The following is a 17,165-nucleotide window of genomic DNA, read 5'->3' as shown; positions in this document are numbered from 1 at the left end:
TCTCAACCAATTCCTTTCATAGGTATGACAAAAATCATTGGCTGATGTCAATGGGGGAAAGCATTTTTTTTTTTATTGTTGGGGATTCACTGAGGGTACAATAAGCCAGGTTACACTGATTGGGGGAAAGCATTTTTAAGAAAAGATGAGGAAGAGGAATTTTGACTTTACACGAACACTGCAATTCATTTTTAACATACATAGATAAATCACTGGTGATGAAAATAGCTATTAAATATAACTAATATGATACTACACTGTTTACACAATGATCTATGATCTTATTTTTTGCTTATTCATATAGTTTTGTATGCTTTTCTTAAAACCTTAAAGCCACAGAAAAATAAGACTCAAGATAAATTCTTTGGGTTATTTCATCTTCTATTAAGAGTGTGTCTTTAGCTGCCAGGGAAAGGTATGTTCATGAATTCTCTTACCCATGTTAAGGCCAATTACAGCTGCATAAAATAAATCCAGCTGTGGCAGAACAATAAAATTCAAGTTTCAAGATGACACAAAAGTGACTGAGTCAGGTGAGAACCAGAAGTTTTGGGGCTAAGAATGTCACTCCTGGATGGGGAAAAGAAGGCACTGACCAGTGTTACTGAGATGACACGGCTCTGGAGCCCTGTTATCTGTGTTAGCTCTGTGTAAGGTTCTATATTTTCAATATGTACAGATGGGGTGGCTTGCATGGAATGGTCATATGTCCCCGTCACTATTTTTGGAATTTTCTAGGAGGTTTTCATGCAAAGGAAGCTTTTACTTTGAAAGGCTTAAATGTTATTTTGCTCTACAGATTGTATGTGAAAAGGCTTGCTATTCCCTACTCCATTGTTCCAAAACCTCTCAATGTGCTCTCTCTGGTAAAACTTATGTGAATAAGAGATTACATCTAGGTCTGAGGAGTGTATTAGAAATTTTTTTTTATTCACTATCATTCAACAAATATGCTCTAAGCATCCATGAGATGCCAAGGATACAGGGATGCTAGATGCCAGGATACATGATGCAGCATGCCCCAGAAAATGTGGCCAAGTCTCACTTCCTGAGGGCTCGGCACCCTGCTCTTTGGGCCTTTGGTAGGACCACAGAAAAAGGCAACGCTGGAGGACATTTTCTTGTCATGGATGAAGATTTCCGAGGAATGGTTCTTTGAGGAGCTACCTTGGTTGAGGCTCTCTTGATTGAATCTCTAAGTACAGCAGAGTAAGACAGGGCTTCCTGTTGAGTAATATAACCTAAAGGAAAGAAATGAGAGAAACTTTAAAGCCAACACTTGTGCAAAATAAATAAGCAAACAAAATTTCAATTATTTAACTATTTGTACAAACTTTCTTCTACTCTTACAGTTAGAATACCCAGATTATACTATCTTTGAGGACAGGAATGCATTTTTCTTCTTTTGCATTTGTTATTCTGTGACATTAGTCGTTGTTTAACATGTCAAATCATTTGCAAAGGGACTTGAGCATGAGGAATCCTTGCATGAATTAGTTATTTTGCTAGCAAAACTTTCTTCAAATCAGAAAGATACATTCTGTATCTTTCCATGTATTTCAAAGGCCACATACTAGAGAATCATCAAGCTGAGGCCACATGCTTTTAAAAAATTGCATACTTCGTCATAGTTATATGGTTTTGTTTCTCAGTTCTCTGTTCTGTTTCATTGGTCTATGTCTTCACTTTTATACCAGTTTCATGCTGGTTTGGTTACTATAGCCTTGCAGCATAATTTAAAGTCAGGTAATGTGATACCTCTAGATTTTTTCTTTTTACCTAAGATTGCTTTGGCAACTTGGGCTCTTTTTTTGGTTCCAAATTAAATTCAGGATTATGTTTTTCTAGATCTTTGAAGTAAGATGGTACTTTGGTAAGTATCAAATTAAATTGGTACTTTTGGTAAGTACCAAATTAAATTCAGGATTATGTTTTTCTAGATCTGTGAAGTAAGTTGGTACTTTGATGGGAATTTCATTGAATCTGTAAATCACTTTGGGTAGTATGTACGTTTTAACGATGTTGATTCTACCAATCCTTGAGCATAAGATGTTTTTCCATTTGTTTGCGTCATCTAATTTTTTTCAACCATGTTTTGCAGTTTTCCTTGTAGAGACTTTTCACCTCTTTTGTTAAGTATATTCCTAGGCATTTTATCTTCTTTCTAGCTGTTGTAAATGGTATTGAGTACTTGAATTGAGTCTCAGCATGACTTTTATTAGCATATAGAAATGCTTCTAATTTGTATTGATTTTGTAATCTGAGACTTTGATGAATTTATCAATTCTAGGAGTCTTGGTTTTCTAGATGCAAGATCATAAAGTTCCCAATCAGGAATAGTTTGAACTCTTCTTTCCCAATTTGGATACCTTTCATTTCTTTCTCATGCCTGATTGCTCTGGCTAGGACTCCTAGTAATATGTTAAATACACATGCTGACTACAGGCACCCTGGTCTTCTTACAGTTCTTAGGGAGATTGCTTTCAACCATTTTCCTATTTAGTACGATGTTGACTGTGAGTTTGTCTTACACAGCTTTTATAATTTTGAGCAATGTTCCTTCTATGCACAGCTTGTGGAGGGTTTTTATCATGAAAGTTTGCTGGATTTCATTGAACTTTTTCTGTGTCTACTATATCTGTTTACATAGTAAATCACATTTATTGACCTGTATATGTTGAACCATCCCTAGGATAAAGCCTATGTGATCATGGCGAATTATCTTTTGAATACACTTTTCTACAATTTTGAGCATTTTTGCATCTGTGTTCATAAGAGATATTGGTTTTCTTTTTGTTGTTGTGTCCTCTCCTAGCTTTGGTATGAGGGTGAATCAGGCTTCATAAAAAGACTTAGGGTGGATTCACTCTTTCTCAATGTTATCAAATAATTTTTTGTAGGGAAGGTGTTAGTTCTTTGTAGAGCCGGTAGACCTTGGCTGTGAATCTGCTGGCCTGGGGCTTTTTTTTTTTTTTTTTAATGGAGAGGGGATATTTTTTATTATTGCTTCAATCTCATTGCATATTATTAACTTGTGCAGGATTTCTATTTGTTCTTGACTTGGGAGGTTGTGTGTTTTCAGGAATTTATCCATTTCCTCTAGGTTATCTAGTCTGTGTACATAGAGGTTTTTGTAGTATTCGTGGATGATATTTTGTATTTCTATGTTATAAGTTATACTGTCTTCTTCAACTGGTCTTCAACAAATCAGACAAAAACAAAGGACCCCCATTCAACAAATGGTGCTGGGAAAATTGACCAGCCACATGCAAAAGAATAAAACAGGACCCCTATCTCTTGCCATACACAAAATCAATTCAGTATCATTTAAAGATTTAAATATAAGGCATTAAACTATTAAAATTGTAGAAAAATAATGTCAAAAAACTTTTCTAGACATAGGCCTAGTCAGGAATTTATGATTAATTCCTGGAGGCATATATAGCAATAACAAAAATAAATAAATGATACTTAATTTAAATTAAAAAAATTTCTGCAGAGCAAGAGAAATAATCAACAGAATAAACAAGAAACTTACAAATGGGAGAAAATATTTGCAAACTATATATTTGACAAAGGACCAATATCCAGAATCTATTAATACCTCAAAGGCTTGGTGTGTGACACACATTTTGGGGGGCAAAACACAATCATAAGAGGGATTTTACCTAAGAAATGCAATCAGTGTAACTTGGGTTCTTTTTTCTTTCTTTCTTTCTTTCTTTTTTTTTTTTTAGAGACAGAGTCTGACTCTATCACCTACCACCCAGTTTGCTGTGGCATCACAGCTCACAGCAACCTCCAACTCCTGGGCTTAGGGGATTCTCTTGCCTTACCCTCCCAAGTAGCTGGGATTACAGGCACCCACCACAATGCTATTGTTGCAGTTTGGCCAGAGCCTGGTTTGAACCAGCCACCCTCCGTATGTGGGGCTGGCACCCTACCCACTGAGCCACAGGCATTGCCCTATAACCTGGTTTCTTGTAGCCTCAATGAATTCCCAACAATATAAAACAAAAAAACAAAGATACAATAAATACAAAAGACCTCAAAGAAATCAGCAAGAAAAAAAAAACAACACATGAAAAAGTGGGCAAAATACATGACCAGAAATTTTTCAAATGAAGACAAACAAATATCTAATAAATATATGAAAAAGCGTCCAACACCATGTGCATTAGTGAAATGCAAATTAAAACCACAATGAAATATCATCTTACCCCTGTCAGAATGGCCTTTATTAAAAATTAAAAACAATAGATCTGGCATGAATGTAGAGAAAAAGGAACGCTTATACACTGTTGATGGGATTGCAAACTGGTATAATTCCTATGGAAAACAGTATGGAGATTTCTTAAAGAACTAAAAGTAGACCTATCACGTAATCCAGCAATTTCACTACAGGGTATCTACCCAAAGGAAAATAAATAATTTTATCAAAAAGACACCCCTGCATACAAATGTTTATCACAGCACAAGTCACAGTTGTAAAGATATTGAATTAAACTAAGTGCCCATCAATTCTTGACTGAATTAAGAAAATGTGAGCTATGTATACATATATATACACACATACATACACATATACCCCTCAGAGTACTACTCAATCATAAAAAGGAATGAAATAATATCTTTGACAACAACTTAGATGAAACTGGAGACCATTATTCTCAGTGAAGTGCCTCAGGAATGGAATCACAAACACCACATGTTCTCACTAATATGTGGGAACTAAATGATACGTACACATGGGTACAAAGAGTTGTAAAGGACATTGGAAGATACAGAGGGAGACAGACTGGGGTAGGGTTAAAAACTCACCTACTGAGTACAGTGAACACTCTCCTGGGAATAGGGCGCACTGAAAGTCCTGAACTCAGCATTCTATATATAGTGTATCCCTATAAGAAAACCATTTGTGGCCCACCCCAGGCCCTCTGCCTCCGTGGAGGTGCCACAGATAACAGGGAGACACGTTAGATGGCATACTGAAACAATCACTTGGGTACCCACGAAGATCACAGTGAAGGCAGTGGAGAAAACAGAATTGAGGAGGGATTGCTCGAATGTTGACCTTGGTGCTAACGTTTCCAAGGAACATCACCAACTCCTTGGAGGAAAGAAAGCACCTTAACAAACTCGACAAACAAAAGCTGAGACTTCAAGCCAGAGTAGAAGTTGCAATAGGATAGAACAGAAACCAGCTGAAAACAAGACAGAACCACTTTGCTCCACCACACCAGACAGGGCCCCAGTTTCTCAGGCCACAACACTGTACGGGCCCTCGATAAAACCCCAGGGGAAAAACCAAAGGGAGTAAAATAACCATGGGGCAGAATCAGCGGAAAAACTCTGGTAACATGAATAACCAGAATAGATCAACACCCCCAAGAAAAGATATGGCAGATGTGATTGAAGATCCCATTCATAAACAACTGGCTGAGATGTCAGAAATCGAATTCAGAATTTGGATTGCAGACAAGATTAATAAAATGGAATTAGGAATTCGAGGAGTAATTCAAAAATTGTCTCAAGAATTTAACGAATTCAAAGACAAAACCACCAAAGACTTAGACACACTGAAGCAAGAACTTACAGCCCTCAAAGATATGAAAAATACACTAGAATCCCTCAGTAACAGAATGGAGCAAGCAGAAGAAAGGATTTCTGACATTGAAGATAAAGTCTTCGAATGCTCCCAATCTCTCAAAGAGGAAGAGAAATGGAGAGCAAAAACGGATCACTCACTCAGAGAACTCTCAGATAATTCGAAAAAAAGCAACATAAGAATTATAGGGATTTCTGAGAACGATGAAGTGGCCTCCAGGGGCACAGAGGCCCTTCTGCATGAAATTATGAAAGAAAATTTTCCAGACATGCCCAGAGAATCTGAAATTCAGATAGCAGACAGCTTCAGAACCCCAGCACGATTCAACCCCAATAAGTCATCTCCCAGACATATCATAATTAGCTTCACTAAAGTTAACATGAAAGAGAAGATTCTCAAAGCAGCCCAGCGAAGGAAAACTATAACGTACAAAGGTAAGAATATTAGAATAACTGCAGAACTCTCTGCTGAAACTTTTCAAGCCAGAAGAGGCTGGTCATCAACTTTTAATCTCCTAAAGCAAAAAAACTTTCAACCCAGGATCTTGTATCCAGCTAAACTGAGTTTCATCTATGATGGAGAAATTAAATACTTCAATGACATTCATATGTTGAAAAAATTTGCCATAAGTAAACCAGCTCTTCAGGATGTTCTCAGACCTATCCTCCACAATGACCAACCCAATCCTATACCACAAAAGTAAACTCACTCAGAAACTTCGGATCAAACGCCAACTTCCACACTGGCGAAAGGATTAAAAATGTCCACTGGACCTTTGAAAAACTCGATACCCAAAATTCCACCAGACTTATCAATACTCTCCATCAATGTGAATGGCTTGAACTGTCCTCTAAAGAGGCATAGGTTAGCTGACTGGATACAAAAACTCAAGCCAGATATTTGTTGCATACAAGAGTCACATCTCAACTTAAAAGACAAATACAGACTCAGGGTGAAAGGATGGTCATCCATATTTCCTGCAAATGGTAATCAGAAAAAAGCAGGTGTTGCAATTTTATTTGCAGATACAGTAGGCTTTAAACCATCAAAAGTAAGGAAGGACAAGAATGGTCACTTCATATTTGTTAAGGGATACTCAATATGATGAGATCTCAATTATTAATATCTATGCACCCAACCAGAATGCACCTCAATTTATAAGAGAAACTCTAACAGACATGAGTAACTTGATTTCCTCCAGCTCCATAATCGTCGGAGATTTCAACACTCCCTTGGCAGTGTTGGATCGATCCTCCAGAAAGAAGCTGAGCAAAGAAATCTTAGATTTAAAACTAACCATCCAATATTTAGATTTAGCAGACATCTACAGAACATTTCATCCCAACAAAACTGAATACACATACTTCTCATCAGCCCACGGAACTTACTCCAAAATTGACCACATTTTAGGTCACAAGTCTAACCTCAGTAAATTTAAAGGAATAGAAATTATTCCATGCATCTTCTCGGACCATCATGGAATAAAACTTGAATTGAGTAACAACAGGAATCTGTATACCCATACAAAAACATGGAAGTTAAATAACCTTATGCTGAATGATAGCTGGGTCAGAGATGAGATTAAGAAAGAAATCGCCAATTTTTTGGAACAAAATGACAATGAAGACACAAACTATCAGAACTTCTGGGACACCGCAAAGGCAGTTCTAAGAGGGAAATTTATAGCACTGCAAGCCTTCCTCAAGAGAATGGAAAGAGAGGAAGTTAACAACTTAATGGGACATCTCACGCAACTGGAAAACAAAGAACATTCCAACCCCAAACCCAGTAGAAGAAAAGAAATAACCAAAATTAGAGCAGAATTAAATGAAATTGAAAACAAAAGAATAATACAACAGATCAATAAATCAAAAAGCTGGTTTTTTGAAAAGGTCAATAAAATAGATAAACCTCTGGCCAACCTAATCAGGAAAAAAAGAGTAAAATCTCTAATATCATCGATCAGAAACAACAAAGACGAAATAACCACAGACTCATCAGAAATCCAAAAAATCCTTAATGAATATTACAAGAAACTTTATTCTCAGAAATATGAAAATCTGAAGGAAATAGACCGATACTTGGAAGCACGCCACCTTCCAAGACTTAACCAGAATCAAGTGGAAATGTTGAACAGACCCATATCAAGTTCAGAAATAGCATCAAATATACAAAACCTCCCTAAAAAGAAAAGCCCGGGACCAGACGGTTTCACGTCAGAATTCTACCAAACCTTTAAAGAGGAATTAGTACCTATATTTCTCAACCTGTTCCAAAATGTAGAAAAAGAAGGAAGACTACCCAACACATTCTATGAAGCAAACATCACCCTGATCCCCAAACCAGGAAAAGACCCAACAAGAAAAGAAAATTATAGACCAATATCACTAATGAATATAGATGCAAAAATATTCAACAATATCCTAACAAACAGAATCCAGCAACACATCAAATAAATTATACATCATGACCAAGTTGGTTTTATCCCAGGGTCTCAAGGCTGGTTCAATATACGTAAATCTATAAATGTAATTCAGCACATAAACAAATTAAAAAACAAAGACCATATGATTTTCTCAATTGATGCAGAAAAAGCTTTTGATAATATCCAGCATCCCTTCATGATCAGAACACTCAAGAAAATTGGTCTAGAAGGGACTTTTCTTAAACTGATAGAGGCCATCTACAGCAAATCCACAGCCAATATCATATTGAATGGAGTTAAATTGGAATCATTTCCACTCAGATCAGGAACCAGACAAGGCTACCCATTGTCCCCATTGCTTTTCAACATTGTAATGGAAGTTTTAGCCACCGCAACTAGGGAAGAAAAGGTGATCAAGGGTATCCATATAGGGTCAGAAGAGATCAAACTTTCGCTCTTCGCAGATGATATGATTGTGTATCTGGAAAACACTAGGGACTCTACTACAAAACTCCTAGAAGTGATCAAGGAATGCAGCAGTGTCTCAGGTTACAAAATCAACATTCATAAATCGGTAGCCTTTATATACACCAACAACAGTCAAATTGAAAAAGCAGTTAAGGACTCTATCCCATTCACAGTAGTGCCAAAGAAGATGAAATATTTGGGAATTTACCTAACAAAAGACGTGAAATATCTCTATAAAGAGAACTATGAAACTCTAAGAAAAGAAACAGCTGAAAATGTTAACAAATGGAAAAACATACCATGCTCATGGCTGGGAAGAATCAACATTATCAAAATGTCCATACTACCCAAAGCAATATATAATTTCAACGCACTCCCTATTAAAGCTCCACTGTCATATTTTAAAGATCTTGAAAAAACATTACTTCGTTTTATATGGAATCAGAAAAAACCTCGAATAGCCAAGACATTACTCAGAAATAAAAACAAAACAGGAGGAATCACACTACCAGACCTCAGACTTTACTACAAATCGATAGTGATCAAAACACATGGTATTGGCACAAAAACAGAGAAGTAGATATCTGGAACAGAATAGAGAACCAAGAGATGAATCCAGCTACTTACTGCTATTTGATTTTTGACAAGCCAATTAAAAACATTCAGTGGGGAAAAGATTCCCTATTTAACAAATGGTGCTGGGTGAACTGGCTGGCAACCTGCAGAAGACTGAAATTGGACCCACACCTTTCACCATTAACTAAGATAGACTCTCATTGGATTAAAGATTTAAACTTAAAACATGAAACTATAAAAATACTAGAGGAGAATGCAGGGAAAACCCTTGAAGAAATTGGTCTGGGTGAGTATTTCATGAGGAGAACCCCCCGGGCAATTGAAGCAGCTTCAAACATACACTACTGGGACTTGATCAAACTAAAAAGCTTCTGCACAGCTAAGAACACAGTAAGCAAAGCAAGCAGACAGCCCTCAGAATGGGAGAAGATATTTGCAAGGTATATCTCTGACAAAGGTTTAATAACCAGAATCCACAGAGAACTCAAACGCATCAGCAAGAAAAAAACAAGGGATCCCTTCACAGGCTGGGCAAGGGATTTGAAGAGAAACTTCTCTGAAGAAGACAGGCGCACGGCCTTCAGACATATGAAAAAATGCTCATCATCTTTAATCATCAGAGAAATGCAAATCAAAACTACTTTGAGATAACATCTAACTCCAGTGAGACTAGCCTATATCACAAAATCTCAAGACCAGAGATGTTGGCGTGGATGTGGAGAAAAGGGAACACTTCTGCACTGCTGGTGGGAATGCAAATTAATACATTCCTTTTGGAAAGATATATGGAGAACACTCAGAGATCTAAAAATAGATCTGCCATTCAATCCTGTAATTCCTCTGCTGGGCATATACCCAGAAGACCAAAAATCACAACATAACAAAGATATTTGTACCAGAATGTTTATTGTAGCCCAATTCATAATAGCTAAGTCATGGAAAAAGCCCAAGTGCCCATCAATCCACGAATGGATTAATAAATTGTGGTATATGTATACCATGGAATACTATGCAGCCTTAAAGAAAGATGGAGACTTTACCTCTTTCATGTTTACATGGATGGAGCTGGAACATATTCTTCTTAGTAAAGTATCTCAAGAATGGAAGAAAAAGTACCCAATGTACACAGCCCTACTATGAAACTAATTTGGGACTCTCACATGAAAGCTATAACCCAGCTACAACTTAACAATAGGGGGAAGTGGGAAAGGGGGAGGGTGGTGGGTAGAGGGAGGGGGATCGGTGGGATCACACCTGTGGTGCATCTTACAGGGATATTTGCGAAACTTGGTAAATGTAGAATGTAAATGTTTTGGCACAGTAACTGAGATAACGCCGGAAAGGCTATGTTAACCACTGTGATAAAAATGTGTCAAATGGTTTATGAAGCGAGTGTATGATGCCCCATGATCATATCAATGTATACAGTTATGATTTAATAAAAAAAAAAAGAAAAAGAAAACCATTTGTACCCCCTGAACATTTTGAAATTTAAAAAAGCACTTATTGAAAGTGGATTTCTGACTCTACTTAAAGACCTTTGTAATCAGAAACTCAGGGTTAGGCCCAGAAATCTGCATTTTCATACAAGACTAGGCAGCTTTTATGTGTACTAAACATTGAATACCTCTGCTTCTGATTCACTGGCTTTTGTATAATTTTGCCTGAGAACCAGAGTTACTAGATGATGTTTCCGCAGCACTTGGGACAATCACAGAAAACAGACTGAATTCTGGCTCTTCCGTTTACTAGCTGCGTGACCCCAGCCCAGTTATTTATCTGGTCTATGTTTCAATTTTCTCCTCTATAAACCATCGGTTATCAAGACAGTTACCACACATAGGGATCTGAGTTTTAAACAAGACGTTACATGCAAAGTTCTCAGAATAGTGCCTGCCACATAGAAAACCCTTGGCAAAAAACAATTATTGTTGATACTACTTTTATTAAATCATTTGCAAAAATTATGTCTTCCTTTTGCGTAAATACAGAAACATCAGTATAAAGTAGTGATGTTGTCAAGTGAGTGTTTTTTTTTTTTTTCCCCTAAAAAGCGCTCTATTAGAGTTGGAACAGTAAAGTGGAAGGGACCCAGCAAGTGAAAGCTTTTCCTGCAGGGAAAGGGACTTGACAATAATTAGGGCCTATAATCTGTGAAGGTCTTCATTTGTGCTTCATAAAACCTGAAAAGTTTGATAGAAGGAGACAGCAGAAGATTGGGAAACTCATGATCTTTGGAGGTGACGGCTCTGACCTGAAGTCCTAATGTTTACCATCTATGTGATCTTCAGCAAGTTATGTAATCTGCTTGGCTTCCATCTTTCCCAGCCATGAAGTGGAAAGAAAATGAGATATTATATGTAAAGCTTTCACACGAGGTCTGGAACTTGAGAAATACTCAATAAATGTGACTATTACCTTGAGAAAGCCAAGCCCTCATTGTTTGCACCAACAGCATGTGGTTGGCACTTAGGCGTGTTTTCTAAGCCCTTTGCCACTGATTTACTTGATTTAGTTCCTGAAAATTTCTGAGAGTTATTAACATTTTATAACAATCCATACTTGAATTTCTTTAAACTCCCTTAATTTTCCTATAGAACATTGCTTTCTATTGTCAGGGATAACTACTTTTAAACTTGGCTAACCAACTATGTTAATAAAATAATACACTGGCAGAGACCACTGTGCTTGAATTATTTATCTAGAAACTTGACCTCAAGCTGCGGCACATAAGCCCCTTCTCTAGGTGCCTGGTTGAGGTCAGGGAGCTAAACTCACCCAGTAGCTGCTGGTGCCAAAGGCGCTGAATATGGCGGGTCTGCAGGGCCTCCCACTGGGGCCTGGGGTTGTAAATCCTCATGATGCTGTAAAAGTAGCGCTGTTGCCCTTGGGTTAGATCCTGTCAGAGCACAGCAGATGATTTCTATGAGTCTGCGGAGTTCTATAGGATTCAAAGTGTTATGTATCTGAGCTAACTTTCTTGGAATTAAGATGCTTCTCTTACACATACGCATTTTTCTCATACACATTTGCAATGCACAATAATTGGAAAACAACCGGATGGTTTCTTCCTTAATTTGTCTAAATCATCTTCCATTGGCCTGTATGCTGATGAAAATGTATAAGTATGTCATAGTATTGGACTGATGAAGATCTAAGAATTTCTGAGATCCTGTAATTTTATTGATACTTATTGAGCAACGTAGGTGGTGATAATCTGTACAGGGCTAAGGTATACCAGGTCTTTGGGTGGGCAGAAGAGAACTTCCCACTGATTGTTTTCCTGCATGGGAGAGATTGATGAACATGTAGGCAAATTGGTAAGGGCTAATTGTATTATTAAAGTGTGTTATGAAAACAGAGAAGGTAAACAAACTCTATTCATATCAGTCGAAGAAGGCTTTCGAAATGAGATGAACATGGCATCTGAATCGTAAGCATGAAGTGTTCCCTGAACAGAATAGAATACTGGTTCTCAAAAGGGCCTGGGCAAGGCCTGGAAACCTGTCAGACATGCAAGTTCTCAGGCTCCACCCAGACCTACAGGATCAGAAACCCTATGGGGCAGGGCCAGAACTCTGTTGTAACAAGCCTGGCAGGAACTTTTGGTATTTGCACATTAAAATTTGGGAACCATTGTACTCAAGAAGAAAAAGAAAGGCTAATTACAAAGAGGGAGAAACTGGTACAAACTCCCTCATGGGCATGAAATACCTGGACATGTTTGGGAACTAGACCATGTTTTTAGTTCAAAAAATTAAGTTTTGATTTCAAAAAGGCCAGATGTAGAGGAAGGTGATACAAGTCTTTTATGCTAGGAATGTAAGAATTAACATTTATATGAGGAGCCATCAAAGGCCTTTTGTTAACATAAAAATTCTCAACAGGGATGATTTGAGCCCCAGGGGATATTGGGCAGTGTCTGCAAAATTTTTGATCACCCAAATTGTGGGAAGGGGAAGAGGTGCCATTGACATTAGTAAGCAGAGGCCTAAGAAATACACAGGATAGCTTTCCACTCCCTTGGGACAAGTTAACCCAACTCAAAGTGCCATGCTCTAAATGGACCAGGTTTACGTTTAAAAAAATCACTCTGGCCCTGCTGTGGAGAACAAGCTTGAGGAAAGAGACCACGGGTAGGGTCACCATGTAGAAGGTTGCTTTCACAGAATTAGGAAAAAACAAGAAGGGCTAGGACTTCAATTAATTCTATATACCTAATCTATCTCTAGTGCTTATTTTGTGTGGTGCTAAGCATTTTACATGCATATCTCTTAAGTTACAGAAATCCTATGAGATAGGCAATTTATTGTGTTCATTTTACAAGTAGGGAAACTGAAATAGTGACATCAATAACCTAGAAAAATCAAGACAGAATAGCTTCGCCCAAGGCCAAAAAATTCAAAACAATGACAAGAATTTTCAAAACTAATTGATAACCAAGTAATAAAAACTCAGTTTAGATAATAATGTATGAAAATGGGGAAAAATGACTTTCACCTGTTGGAAATTTATTTTGGGTGGAACTATGAAATCCATGAGTCAGACTTTTTTTTTTTTTTTGAGGTTTAGCGACCTTAAACTTAATATCAAATATACAGGTGGAGTAAAAATAGCAAAGCCAAATACTTCACAATTTGAGATATCATTTCAGCTTCTAATTCTCAAAAATTAGAAAATTTTGAGAATAATATACTTGAAGGAGATAATGGATTCCACTCCAGAATAACTAATGAAGATTTTTCAAATGATTGAGAACAAGATAATATGAAAATTGCAAGTAATTTCAGGAGCAAAGCTCCAAAGTTCAATAGGAATTTCCTTTATAAAAGATATAATCCTAAAAGTTATGGTTTTATTTTACCAAGAAAAAAAATGCCTACTTCTTTTCCTTGGTAAAACTCTAACCTTTCTGAATGAGAAGTTATAGTTAATGTTACTAATATTCTTACCTTGTCCAGGCTTCCATGAGGGGTTGGAAGAGAACTGAAATTTTTACAAAGAGTATTTGTAAGAATGACTAACTGCATTTGATGGAAAAGAGCTAGCAGCTCTCTGACAGGGAGGCACCACAGTGTGGTCAATTAGTGAGTTTCTCCTCACTGGTGGGGGGTCAGTTATGAAGAGGTAACTATCTCCTAGAGCTCCTGAAATGAGACCTGTGTAGCAGTAGATCGTCCAAGTGCTCATTCATTCACATCCTCAATGACTTCAGCTGGCATCAAGGGGTTATTTGGGTCATTCTGCCTAATGCTAGATAAACAGAGACAGCAGAAAAAGTCCTCAAACCTTGAAGGAGAGACAGACAAGGTCCCTCTGTGAACGAAATGCTGTACCTTCAGCAATGGAGAGGCGGAGGCAGAGGGAGGAACCCGAATGCAAGGAATCTGTGGAACATTCCGAAGCCCTTGTGGTCTTTTCCAGTTTTCTCCCATTCTTTATCCTGTACCTCCATGGAACAACAAAGCATAGCATAAAATTTCACTTTGCTCAACCCATTTTGGGGATGTACTTGAGTGAATAAGTCAGCAAGTATGTAAATTAATAAAAATAAAGAAATACATTTACTTTTTCTGAGGGATAAGAACATTGCCTCGCATGTTTCCAAGTAATCGGACCTCACCAGATTCTGCACCTTTTCCCATTCTTACTCCTTATTTATGAAAATAATTACTAATTACTTATTATATAAAAAAATAATTCAGAGCCCTGTCATTCTACTTAACTCTGTGCTTGGAATGGATGGGTTGTACAGCCATACTATTTTCACACTAATTAGTTTTTTCTTATTTTTTTTTTCCCCCTAAGACAGAGTCTCACTCTGATGCCCAGGCTGGAGTGTATCAGCTCTGAAACCTCCAGTTCCTGAGCTCAAATGATCCTCCTGAGTCAGCCTCCCAGTAGGTAGATCTAAAGGTGAACACTATCATGTCCAGCTAATTTTTTTTTTGTAGCCACCAGGTCTCTCTATGTTGTTTAGTCTGGTCTTGGACTTCAGGCCTCCGTGATGCTCCCTTCTCTAGCTCCCAAAGTAAGAGCCAGAGATTACAGAGGGGAGCAACCACACCTGGTTAGGACAATTATTTCTTGATGATTTTTAACTATTATCTGATTCTAAAAATAATGTCTATTATTTGGGGAAATTTTGAAAGTTTTAAAAATTGAAGAATAAAATAAGATTGCCTATACAGTTTGATCATCCCCAATCCAAAAGTCCAAAGTGCTCCAAAATCTGAAAGTTTTTGAGTACTGACATGACACTCAAAGGAAATGCTCATTGGAACAATCTGTATTTGAGAATTTCCAATTTGGAATGTTCAGTTGGTAAGGATAGTGCAAGTATTCCAAAATGTTTTTAAATATCCAAAGTTTGAAACACTGATGGTTCTAACCATTTTAAGGGATGGATAAGGGATATTCAGTCTGTATCTAACTATGTATAACTATTTTTGGCATTTTATTTCTTTTTATTTATTTATCTTCTGTGTACATTAAGTGTGATTTTAGAAAAGGGAGATCATGATATAAAGGTGTGTTTTGCACTTTCCCAAATCATGAAATATACTTAAAAATAATATTTTTAGTAGAAATGTAGTATACCTTTACATCATTCTCCATTTCTTGTACATTTAGATTTGCAATTTTGTAGCATTGTACTATAAAATAAACTATTAAAATTGTCGTGTTTCCACTTGCCTGACAAAGATACAAAATGATGGAGTCGCGCTTGCAATCTCCTTTCCTGGTGATTTAGGATTTAGAGCCTGAAGTGTGTATAACATAAGAATTTAACAATCCAGGAAGAATAGATGTATTGGAATAGGTTGCTAAGGCACCAAGAAGAAACCTGGCATGTTTTCCCCTGGGCTTTCTTCTTTGCTCTTGGTAGCTATGTGAACCACTGAATGAAAGGAAGAAAGAACACAGCAAATCAAACATATAGTTACAGATCCTCTAAACATATCAGATTACTATCTATACCTACACCACATGCTAACTGAAGAAAAGAAAGCATAAAAGAGGCTGTATGACCCTTAGAACTGGACAGATTTGAGTTTCTTCCCTTCTGTTACCCTTAGATCCCTCATCTTTACGAGGGAAGTTATAATGCCTGCCTCATTGGGTTGTTTGATCCATTGAGATCATACACACACACACACATACTTCTGCTCAGACAGTATTTTAATATGTGTGAAAACTCTGACTTGTTCTGAGTTCACACATCTATGGCTCAGATTTTCCAGAAGAAAATTTTATTAGGAAAACATCAGTCAACATCTCTGTGTGTACTGTTTCCACTATATAAACTTACAAATTAAACTATAAATATTTTATTTAATACTGTTTTCCTACTGTTATTTAACACTCCAGAAACCATACCAGCCAAGATATACTCTTTTAATATTCTCTGTAATTGAAGCCCACACTTGGTCCCATACTCAAATCATCTCAGTATCTCTCCTCCCATTTTCTATATCTATAGAGCAGAGAATAAATATTCTTCAAAGCCAGATAGATTTCCTCTCTCCCCAAAGAGAGTGAGTAGATTACTGATGTTCTTTCTTGTGGCAACAATTCATGTATGCTTTTCTTGGGCTATTGCTAAGAAATCGATCTTACCCATTCAAGTGGTCTATACCTGATAATGTTTGATTAAATTACTTGAGGAATTCAGAGAGAAAAATAATCTACAAAATAGCATATTAGAAAGAAGAAGACAGATTTGCTTAAAAGGAACTTACCCCGTATTGCACTTCTCTCCTATTAAAAAGCTGGCTTTCGTATCCAGTGTCGTTTTCTTACAGGGCTCTTCATTCATGCGGTGGTGGTAGAAATTCAGTTTGTTGACAAGCTAATATCCAAGCAACAGTGTGTGATAAAAGAAAAACTGGAGGAATTTGGTTGCAGGCCTTTCCCTGCTTCTGGATAGCATTCAACTACACAGTTCAATATTGTTTTCTTTCAAATTTTGAGTCTAATCAAGTGTCACCTAAATCTCCTATGTCTGTATTACATGCAAACTTGGGGAGGAATGAGCATGGAGACAGATGCTGAATACTAAAGGTTAAGAAATCCATTTGGCCAACA

At 37.1% G+C, this 17,165-nt stretch overlaps 1 protein-coding gene across 3 annotated transcripts; it reads right to left on the bottom strand.

Moving 5' to 3' along the window:
• Positions 1-68: 68 nt before the first annotated feature.
• On the bottom strand, positions 69-16,946 carry FAM216B (family with sequence similarity 216 member B). Of its 3 annotated transcripts, XM_053563818.1 has the most exons (5): positions 16,820-16,946; positions 15,914-15,978; positions 14,414-14,520; positions 11,856-11,976; positions 69-1,241 (listed from the first exon to the last, which is right to left on the bottom strand). In XM_053563818.1, the coding sequence occupies exons 3-5, from the start codon at positions 14,510-14,512 to the stop codon at positions 1,042-1,044; spliced, it is 420 nt and encodes a 139-aa protein (XP_053419793.1). In that variant the 5' UTR covers positions 14,513-14,520; positions 15,914-15,978; positions 16,820-16,946; the 3' UTR covers positions 69-1,041. The 3 variants fall into 3 exon arrangements, with proteins under 3 accessions (XP_053419793.1, XP_053419790.1, XP_053419791.1); XM_053563815.1 differs by lacking the exon at positions 15,914-15,978 and having other exon boundaries at positions 14,414-14,526; positions 16,820-16,878; XM_053563816.1 differs by lacking the exon at positions 15,914-15,978 and having other exon boundaries at positions 16,820-16,878.
• Positions 16,947-17,165: the final 219 nt, after the last annotated feature.

The sequence above is a fragment of the Nycticebus coucang genome, chromosome 15 (assembly GCF_027406575.1).
Source record: "Nycticebus coucang isolate mNycCou1 chromosome 15, mNycCou1.pri, whole genome shotgun sequence".
Classification (NCBI taxonomy): Eukaryota; Metazoa; Chordata; class Mammalia; order Primates; family Lorisidae; genus Nycticebus; species Nycticebus coucang.
This window is presented reverse-complemented; position numbering and strand designations above follow the sequence as displayed.

What these genes read in the sequence shown, in the direction of transcription:
- FAM216B (XM_053563818.1), bottom strand. Translation starts at nt 14,512, where the DNA reads ATGGGAGAAAACTGGAAAAGACCACAAGGGCTTCGGAATGTTCCACAG. An exon ending in CCGCCTCTCCATTGCTGAAG is followed by an intron (nt 11,977 to 14,413) that starts GTACAGCATTTC and finishes GTGCTCTGACAG; the next exon opens with GATCTAACCCAAGGGCAACA. An exon ending in TTGGCACCAGCAGCTACTGG is followed by an intron (nt 1,242 to 11,855) that starts GTGAGTTTAGCT and finishes TCTTTCCTTTAG; the next exon opens with GTTATATTACTCAACAGGAA.